Below are 10,848 nucleotides of genomic sequence, written 5' to 3'. Positions count from 1 at the left end.
CCCAGCACTTCCACCTCCCACACTCCAGGGCACCCCAACACACCCGAAAAGCTAGACCCAGATTTAAAAGCATATCTCATGATGATGGTAGAGGACATCAAGAAGGACTTTAATAACTCACTCAAAGAAATACAGGAGAACACTGCTAAACAGATAGAAGACGTTAAAGAGGAAGCACAAAAATCGCTTAAAGAATTGCAGGAAAACACGACCAAACAAGTTATGGAATTGAATAAAACCATCCAAGACCTAAAAAGGGAAGTAGACACAATAAAGAAAACCCAAAGTGAGGCAACGCTGGAGATAGAAACCCTAGGAAAGAATTCTGGAACCAAAGATGCGAGCATCAGCAAAAGAATACAAGAGATGGAAGAGAGAATCTCAGGTGCAGAAGATTCCATAGAGAACATCGGCACAACAATCAAAGAAAATGCAAAATGCAAAAAGATCCTAACTCAAAACATCCATGAAATCCAGGACACAATGAGAAGACCAAACCTACGGATATTAGGAGTAGATGAGAGTGAAGATTTTTAACTCAAAGGCCAGCAAATATCTTCAACAAAATTATAGAAGAAAACTTCCCAAACCTAAAGAAAGAGATGCCCATGAACATAAAAGAAGCCTACAGAACTCCAAATAGCTGGACCAGAAAAGAAATTCCTCCCAACACATAATAATCAGAACAACATATGCTCTAAATAAAGATAGAATACTAAAAGCAGTAAGAGAAAAAGGCCAAGTAACATATAAAGGCAAGCCTATCAGAATTACACCAGATTTTTCGCCAGAGTCTATGAAAGCCAGAAGATCCTGGACAGATGTTGTACAGACCCTAAGAGAACAAAAATGCCAGCCCAGGCTACTATACCCTGCCAAACTTTCAATTACCTTAGATAGAGAAACAAAAGTATTCCACGACAGAACCAAATTCACACATTATCTTTCCACGAATCCCACCCTTCAAAGGATAATAACAGAAAAAAACCAATACAAGGATGGAAACCACGTCCTAGAAAAAGCAAGAAGGTAATCCCTCAACAAACCTAAAAGAAGACAGCCACAAGAACAGAACACCAACTCTAACAACAAAAATAAAAGGAAGCAACAATTACTTCTCCCTAATATCTCTTAATATCAATGGACTCAACTCCCCAATAAAAAGACATAGACTAACAGGCTGGCTACAGAAAGAGGACCCAACATTTTGCTGCTGACAGGAAACCCATCTCAGGGAAAAAGATAGATACTACCTCGGAATGAAAGGCTAGAAAACAATTTTCCAAGCAAATGGTCTGAACAAACAAGCTGGAGTAGCCATTCTAAAATCTAATAAAATAGACTTCCAACCCAAAGTCATCAAAAAAGACAAGGACTGGCACTTCATACTCATCAAAGGTAAAATGTTCCAAGAGGAACTCTCAATTCTGAATGTCTATGCTCCAAATGCAAGGGCACCCACATTCATTAAAGATACTTTAGTAAAGCTCAAAGCACACATTGCACCTCACACAATAATAGTGGGAGACTTCAACACACCACTTTCACCAATGGACAGATCATGGAAACAGAAACTAAACAGGGACATGGTGAAACTAACAGAAGTTTTGAAACAAATGGACCTAACATATCTACAGAACAGTTTATCCTAAAACAAAAGGATATACCTTCTTCTCACCACCTCATGGTACCTTCTCCAAAATTGACCACATCATTGGTCACATAACAAGCCTCAACAGATACAAAAATATTGAAATTGTCCCATGCATCCTATCAGATCACCATGGAGTAGGGCTAATCTTCAGTAACAAAATAAATAATAGAAAGCCAACATTCACGTGGAAACTGAAAAAAACACTCTTCTCAATGATAGCTTGGTCAAGGAAGGAATAAAGAAAGAAATTAAGGACTTTTTGGAGCTTAATGAAAATGAAGCCAGAACATACACAAACTTATGGGACACAATGAAAGCATTTCTAAGAGGAAAACTCATAGCTCTGAGTGCCTTCAAAGAGAGCACATATTTGCAGCTTGACAACCCACCTAAAAGCTCTAGAACAAAAGGAAGTAAATTCACCCAAGAGGAGTAGAGGGTAGGAAATAATCAAACTCAGGGGTGAAATCAACCAAGTGGAAACAAGAAGAACTATTCAAAAAATCAACCAAACGAGGAGCTGGTTCTTTGAGAAAATCAACAAGATAGACAAACCCTTAGCCAGACTCACTAGAGGGCACAGGGAAAGCATCCTAATTAACAAAATCAGAAATGAAAAGGGAGACATAACAACAGATCCTGAAGAAATCCAAAACACCATCAGATCCTTCTACAAAGGTTATACTCAACAAAACTGGAGAACCTAGATGAAATGGACAAATTTCTAGACAGATACCAGGTAGCAAAGTTAAATCAAGATCAGGTTAATGGGGCACTGCTGCTGGGGTCCAAGATGTCGACCAAGAATTTCCGAGTCAGTGACGGGGACTGGATCTGCCCTGACAAGAAGTGTGGACATGTAAACTTTGCTAGGAGAACCAGCTGTAACAGATGTGGTCGAGAAAAGACAACTGAGGCCAAGATGATGAAAGCTGGGGGAACAGAAATAGGAAAGACACTGGCAGAGAAGAGCCGGGGCTTATTTAGTGCCAATGATTGGCAATGCAAAACTTGCAGTAATGTGAATTGGGCTAGAATATCAGAGTGTAACATGTGTAATACTCCAAAGTATGCTAAATTAGAAGAAAGAACAGGATATGGAGGTGGTTTTAATGAAACAGAGAATGTTGAATACATAGAAAAAGAAGAATCTGATGGGGAATATGATGAGTTTGGACGTAAAAAGAAAAAATACAGGGGGAAAGCAGTTGGTCCTGCATCTATATTAAAGGAAGTTGAAGATAAAGAATCAGAGGGAGAAGAAGAGGATGAGGATGAAGATCTATCTAAATATAAGCTAGATGAGGACGAGGATGAAGATGATGCTGATCTCTCAAAATATAATCTTGATGCCAGTGAAGTAGAAGATAGTAACAAAAAGAAAAGCAATAGGCGGAGCCGCTCAAAGTCACGATCGTCTCACTCAAGGTCTTCATCACGCTCATCCTCCTCCTCAAGTTCAAGGTCCAGGTCCAGGTCCCGTTCAAGAAGCTCTTCCAGTTCGCAGTCCAGGTCTCACTCCGGTTCCAGAGAACATTCCAGATCCCGTGGTTCGAAATCAAGAACCAGCTCCAGGTCCCACAGGGGCTCTTCTTCCCCAAGAAAAACATCTTATTCGAGTTCTTCGTCATCTCCTGAAAGAGACAGGAAGAGGAGTCGCTCAAGACCTTCTTCACCAGCTGTTCGCAAAAAAAGACAAACGAGAGAAAAGCACCGGGGCAGCTGGGGTGCAGGGTCGGCTGACACTCGCCAGCTACCCACAACACCCGCCACAGGATCTTAAGACTTCTGGTGAGTGGAGCACAGCTTCTGCTCCAATCCAATTGCGCGGGACCTGAGACTGCATTAGTTAGGGAAGCAGAAACCGGCCTGAGTAGGGCCACAGGCCTCATCCGGCCGGATCAGCGCCGGGGTAGCGGGAGCGCAGGGTTGCCTGACACCCGCCAGCTACCCACGACCCCCGCCGCAGGATTTTGGGACTGCTGGAGAGTGGAACACAGCTTCTGCTCCAGTCCAATCACGCGGGACCTGAGACTGCTCTGGTTGGGGAGACAGAAATCCGGCCTACATAGGGCCACAAGCCTCTTCCGGTCAGAAAAGCACCGGGGCAGCTAGGGCGCAGGGTCGGCTGACACTCGCCAGCTACCCACAACACCCGCCACAGGATCTTAAGACTTCTGGTGAGTGGAGCACAGCTTCTGCTCCAATCCAAGTGCTCGGGACCTGAGACTGCATTAGTTAGGGAAGCAGAAACCGGCCTGAGTAGGGCCACAGGCCTCATCCGGCCGGATCAGCGCCGGGGTAGCAGGAGAGCAGGGTTGCCTGACACCCGCCAGCTACCCACGACCCCCTCCACAGGATTTTGGGACTGCTGGTGAGTGGAACACAGCTTCTGCTCCAATCTTTAAACAGTGACAATGATAACAACTAACCCCAGAGATTACCAGATGGCGAAAGGTAAACGTAATAATCTTACTAACAGAAACCAAGACCACTCACCATCATCAGAACCCAGCACCCCCACTTCGCCCAGTCCAGGGCACACCAACACACCGGAAAAGCTAGACACGGATTTAAAAGCATATCTCCTGATGATGATAGAGGACTTCAAGAAGGACTTTAATAACACACTTAAAGAAATGCAGGAGAACACTGCTAAACAGGCAGAAGACAATAAAGAGGAAGCACAAAAATCCCTTAAAGAATTGCAGGAGAACACTGCTAAAGAGTTACAAATCCTTAAAGAAAAACACGATAACATAATCAAACAGGTAGAAGTCCTTAATGAAAAACAGGAAAACACATCCAAACAGATGATGGAAATGAACAAAACCATACTAGACCTAAAAAGGGAAGTAGACACAATAAAGAAAACCCAAAATGAGGCAACACTGGAGATAGAAACCCTAGGAAAGAAATCTGGAACCATAGATACGAGCATCAGCAACAGAATACAAGAGATGGAAGAGAGAATCTCAGGTGCAGAAGATTCCATAGAGAACATCAGCACAACAATCAAGGAAAATGTAAAATGCAAAAAGATCCTAACTGAAAACATCCAAGAAATACAGGACACAATGAGAAGACCAAACCTACGGATAATAGGAGTGGATGAGAATGAAGATTTTCAACTCAAAGGACCAGCAAACATCTTCAACAAAATTATAGAAGAAAACTTCCCAAATCTAAAGAAAGAGATGCCCATGAACATACAAGAAGCCTACAGAACTCCAAATAGACTGGACCAGAAAAGAAATACCTCCCGACACATTATAATCAGAACAACAAATGCTCTAAATAAAGATAGAATACTAAAAGCAGTAAGAGAAAAAGGCCAAGTAACATATAAAGGCAAGCCTATCAGAATTACACCAGATTTTTCACCAGAGACTATGAAAGCCAGAAGATCCTGGACGGATGTTATACAGACACTAAAAGAACACAAATTCCAGCCCAGGCTACTATACCCAGCCAAACTCTCAATAAACATAGATGGAGAAACCAAAGTATTCCACGACAAAACCAAATTCACACATTATCTCTCCACGAATCCAGCCCTTCAAAGGATAATAACAGAAAAAAACCAATACAAGGACAGGAACCACGCCCTAGAAACAACAAGAAGGTAATCCCTCAACAAACCTAAAAGAAGACAGCCACAAGAACAAAATGCCAACTTTAACAACAAAAGTAACAGGAAACAACAATTACTTTTCCTTAATATCTCTTCATATCAATGGACTCAACTCCCCGATAAAAAGACATAGACTAACAAACTGGCTACACAAACAAGACACAACATTTTGCTGCTTACAGGAAACTCATCTCAGAGAAAAGGATAGACACTACCTCAGAATGAAAGGCTGGAAAACAATTTTCCAAGCAAATGGCATGAAGAAACAAGGTGGAGTAGCCATTCTAATATCTGATAAGATTGACTTCCAACCCAAAGTCATTAAAAAAGACAGGGAGGGACACTTCATACTCATCAAAGGTAAAATCCTCCAAGAGGAACTATCAATCCTGAATATCTATGCTCCAAATACAAAGGCAGCCACATTCATTAAAGAAACTTTAGTAAATCTCAAAGCACACATTGCACCTCATACAATAATAGTGGGAGACTTCAACACACCACTTTCACCAATGGACAGATCATGAAAACAGAAACTAAACAGGGACACAGTGAAACTAAGAGAAATTATGAATCAAATGGATCTGGCAGATATCTACAGAACATTCTATCCTAAAACAAAAGGATATACCTTCTTCTCAGCACCTCATGGTACCTTCTCCAAAATTGACCACATAATTGGTCACAAAGCAGGCCTCAACAGATACAAAAATATTGAAATTGTCCCATGCATCCTATCAGATCACCATGGACTAAGGCTGATCTTCAATAACAAAATAAATAATAGAAAGCCAACCTTCACGTGGAAACTGAACAACACTCTTCTCAATGATACCTTGGTCAAGGAAGGAATAAAGAAAGAAATTAAGGACTTTTTAGAGTTCAATGAAAATGAAGCCACAACATACCCAAACTTATGGGACACAATGAAAGCATTTCTAAGAGGAAAACTCATAGCTCTGAGTGCCTCCAAAAGGAAACTAGAGAGAGCACACATTAGCAGCTTGACAACACACCTAAAAGCACTAGAACAAAAGGAAGCAAATTCACCCAAGAGGAGTAGACGGCAGGAAATAATCAAACTCAGGGGTGAAATCAACCAAGTGGAAACAAGAAAAACTATTCAAAGAATCAACCAGTCAAGGAGCTGGTTCTTTGAGAAAATCAACAAGATAGATAAACCCTTAGCCAGACTCACTAGAGGGCACAGGGAAAGCATCCTAATTAACAAAATCAGAAATGAAAAAGGAGACATAACAACAGATCCTGAAGACATCCAAAACACCATCAGATCCTTCTACCAAAGGCTATACTCAACAAAACTGGAGAACCTGGATGAAATGGAGAAGTTCCTAGACAGATACCAGGTACCAAAGTTGAATCAAGATCAGGTTAATGATCTAAACAGCCCTATATCCCCCAAAGAAATAGAAGCAGTCATTAATAGTCTCCCAACTAAAAAAAGCCCAGGACCAGATGGGTTTAGTGCAGAGTTCTATCAGACCTTCAAAGAAGATCTATTCCCAGTTCTTCACAAACTATTCCACAAAATAGAAACAGAAGGTACTCTACCCAACTCATTCTATGAAGCCACAATTACTCTGATACCTAAACCACAAAAAGACCCAACAAAGATAGAAAACTTCAGACCAATATCCCTTATGAATATTGATGCAAAAATCCTCAATAAAGTTCTTGCTAACCGAATCCAAGAACACATCAAAACAATCATCCATCCTGACCAAGTAGGTTTCATCCCAGGGATGCAGGGATGGTTCAATATACGGAAATCCATCAACGTAATCCAGTATATAAACAAACTCAAAGACAAAAACCACATAGTCATCTCCTTAGATGCGGAAAAAGCATTTGACAAGATCCAACACCCATTCATGATAAAAGTCTTGGAAAGATCAGGAATTCAAGGCCCATACCTAAACATGATAAAAGCAATCTACAGCAAACCAGTAGCCAACATCAAAGTAAATGGTCAGAAGCTTGAAGCAATCCCTCTAAAATCAGGGACTAGACAAGGCTGTCCACTTTCTCCATACCTATTCAACATTGTACTTGAAGTCCTAGCCAGAGCAATTCGACAACAAAAGGAGATCAAAGGGATACAAATTGGAAAAGATGAAGTCAAAATATCACTTTTTGCAGATGATATGATAGTATATATAAGTGACCCTAAAAATTCCACCAGAGAACTCCTAAGCCTGATAAACAGCTTCGGTGAAGTAGCTGGATATAAAATTAACTCAAACAAATCAATGGCCTTTCTCTACACAAAGAATAAACAGGCTGAGAAAGAAATTAGGGAAACAACACCCTTCTCAATAGTCACAAATAATATAAAATATCTTGGCGTGACTCTAACTAAGGAAGTGAAAGATCTGTATAATAAAAACTTCAAGTCTCTGAAGAAAGAAATTATAGAACATCTCAGAAGATGGAAAGATCTCCCATGCTCATGGATTGGCAGGATCAACATTGTAAAAATGGCTATCTTGCCAAAAGCAATCTACAGATTCAATGCAATCCCCATCAAAATTCCAAATCAATTCTTCAACGAATTAGAAAGTGCAATCTGCAAATTCATCTGGAATAACAAAAAACCTAGGATAGCAAAAACTCTTCTCAAGGATAAAAGAACCTCTGGTGGAATCACCATGCCGGACCTAAAGCTCTACTACAGAGCAATTGTGATAAAAACTGCATGGTACTGGTATAGTGACAGACAAATAGACCAATGGAATAGAATTGAAGACCCAGAAATGAACCCACACACCTATGGTCACTTGATCTTCGACAAGGGAGCTAAAAACATCCAGTGGAAGAAAGACAGCATTTTCAACAAATGGTGCTGGCACAACTGGTTGTTAACATGTAGAAGAATGCGAATCGATCCATTCCTATCTCCTTGTACTAAGGTCAAGTCTAAGTGGATCAAGGAACTTCACATAAAACCAGAGACACTGAAACTTATAGAGGAGAAAGTGGGGAAAAGCCTTGAAGATATGGGCACAGGGGAAAAAATTCCTGAATAGAACAGTAATGGCTTGTGCTGTAAGATCGAGAATTGACAAGTGGGACCTCATGAAACTACAAAGCTTCTGCAAGGCTAAAGACACCATCAATAAGACAAAAAAACCACCAACAGATTGGGAAAGGATCTTCACCTATCCTAAATCAGATAAGGGACTAATATCCAATATATATAAAGAACTCAAGAAGGTGGACTCCAGAAAGTCAAATAACCCCATTAAAAAATGGGGCTCAGAACTGAACAAAGAATTCTCACCTGAGGAATACCGAATGGCAGAGAAACACCTGAAAAAATGTTCAACATCCTTAATCATCAGGGAAATGCAAATCAAAACAACCCTGAGATTCCACCTCACACCAGTCAGAATGGCTAAGATCAAAAATTCAGGTGACAGCAGATGCTGGCGAGGATGTGGAGAAAGAGGAACACTTCTCCATTGTTGGTGGTATTGCAAGCTTGTACAACCACTCTGGAAATCAGTCTGGCGGTTCCTCAGAAAATTGGACATAGTACTACCGGAGGATCCAGCAATACCTCTCCTGGGCATATATCCAGAAGATGTCCCAACCGGTAAAAAGGACACATGCTCCACTATGTTCATAGCAGCCCTATTTATAATAGCCAGAAGCTGGAAAGAACCCAGATGTCCCTCAACAGAGGAATGGATACAGAAATTATGGTACATTTACACAATGGAGTACTACTCAGCTATTAAAAAGAATGAATTTATGAAATTCCTAGCCAAATGGATGGACCTGGAGGGCATCATCTTGAGTGAAGTAACACAATCACAAAAGAACTCACACAATATGTATTCATTGATAAGTGGATATTAGCCCAAAACTTAGGATACCCAAGATATAAGATACAATTTGATAAACGCATGAAACTCAAGAAGAATGAAGACCAAAGTGTGGACACTGTGCACCTTCTTAGAATTGGGAACAAAACACCCAGGGAAGGAGTTACAGAGACAAAGTTCGTAGCTGTGATGAAAGGATGGACCATTTAGAGACTGCCGTATCCAGGGATCTATCCCATAATCAGCTTCTAAACGCTGACACCATTGCATACACTAGCAAGATTTTGCTGAAAGGACCCAAATATAGCTGTCTCTTGTGAGACGATGCCGGGGCCTAGCAAACACAGGAGTGGATGTTCACAGTCAGCTATTGGATGTATCACAGGGATCCCAATGGAGAAGCTAGAGAAAGTACCCAAGGAGCTAAAGGGATCTGCAACCCTATTGTTGGAACAACATGATGTACTAACCAGAACCCCGGAGCTCTTGTCTCTAGCTGCATATGTATCGAAAGATGGCCTAGTTGGCCATCAATGGAAAGAGAGGCCCATTGGACTTGCAAACTTTATATGCCCCAATATAGGGGAATGCCAGGGCCAAAAGAATGGGAATGGGTGGGTAGGGAAGTGGTGGGCGCTATGGGGGACTTTTGGGATAGCATTGGATATGTAATTGAGGAAAATATGTAATAAAAATATTAAAAATCAAAAAAAAAAAAGTTCTAAAAAAAAATACAAACGAGATCACGGTCACCCGCCAGGCACCACAGGTCGTCCTCCGGATCAACACATTCTGGTTCCCGTTCAAGTTCAAAAAAGAAATAATGTATTAAAATTTACATCTTTAAAAAACATTGAGTTCAGTGCATGAAGCATATTTTTTAGGAAGTTGATGTCTCATTTGGTCAGAAGTACTACATCTGCTAGTAGAGGTGCATGCCTTTATTGCTTTTCAAAACAATACAACTGTGTTTATTTGTGAAACTGAAAGTAAATTGCATTTTAAGCCATATACTGTTCCCCAGATAAATGCTCTGTTCATTATTTACAACCATTTGCTTCATTTAAAACCATCCTAGCAATAACAGAGTACTTTTGTTTCCTACTTTAAATCCTTGTCCTTTTCATTTCTAAATGTTCTATTGACAGAGACAGGGTTGCCTGGGCTTGCCTGGACTTCAGACACATGGGCAAAGCTAATAAGCTAGTTGGAATAACCAATTTATGTTCATATGGGGGTAGTAGTCAACCTGGTTATGTTATTTACCTGTGCCAGTAATTTCTTACCAGCAGTTAACTACGTTGCAAAGCTGACAACTGGGAACAAGCTGAGGGTGCCTTAGAATCATTGTCTCTTAACAGCTTTACACCTCTTAATGCAAGAGGATTGTAGAAATTATAGAAGAAAAAGGTTAATCACATCATATTTCAAAATGTTTCTCAAAGTTTAAGAAATGCGGATATCCTTTTACCAAATCCTAGTTACCAAATATTGTACTTGATCGATAAAGGATTTTTTAAAAGGCTAAATCATAGTTAATGAGCAAATTGAAGAAAGCTTTTGAAACCTGTTTCTCAGTGGCAGGCTGACAGGGACATGAATTTAAGTGAACATTTGCCCTGTGATGTCTGATTTTGAACATTGTAGATACCTAAGTAACAGAAGAATTCTTATTTCTGCACAATTTAAGCAAAATCATTTTTCTCCTCATC

The 10,848-nt window shown here is 40.5% G+C and overlaps 1 protein-coding gene across 1 annotated transcript; it reads left to right on the top strand.

The window, feature by feature from the left end:
- The first annotated feature begins 2,431 nt into the window (after positions 1 to 2,431).
- On the top strand, positions 2,432 to 10,294 carry LOC147003559 (uncharacterized). The gene is made up of 2 exons (XM_085842213.1): positions 2,432 to 3,364; positions 9,879 to 10,294. The coding sequence occupies exons 1-2, from the start codon at positions 2,448 to 2,450 to the stop codon at positions 9,958 to 9,960; spliced, it is 999 nt and encodes a 332-aa protein (XP_085698339.1). The 5' UTR covers positions 2,432 to 2,447; the 3' UTR covers positions 9,961 to 10,294.
- The last annotated feature ends 554 nt before the right edge of the window (positions 10,295 to 10,848 follow it).

This window comes from Mus caroli, unplaced genomic scaffold (assembly GCF_978045245.1).
Source record: "Mus caroli unplaced genomic scaffold, Mus_caroli_1 scaffold_8, whole genome shotgun sequence".
In the NCBI taxonomy this organism is placed as follows: Eukaryota; Metazoa; Chordata; class Mammalia; order Rodentia; family Muridae; genus Mus; species Mus caroli.
Note: the sequence above shows the minus strand (reverse complement) of the source record. Positions and strands in the feature narration are given on the sequence as shown.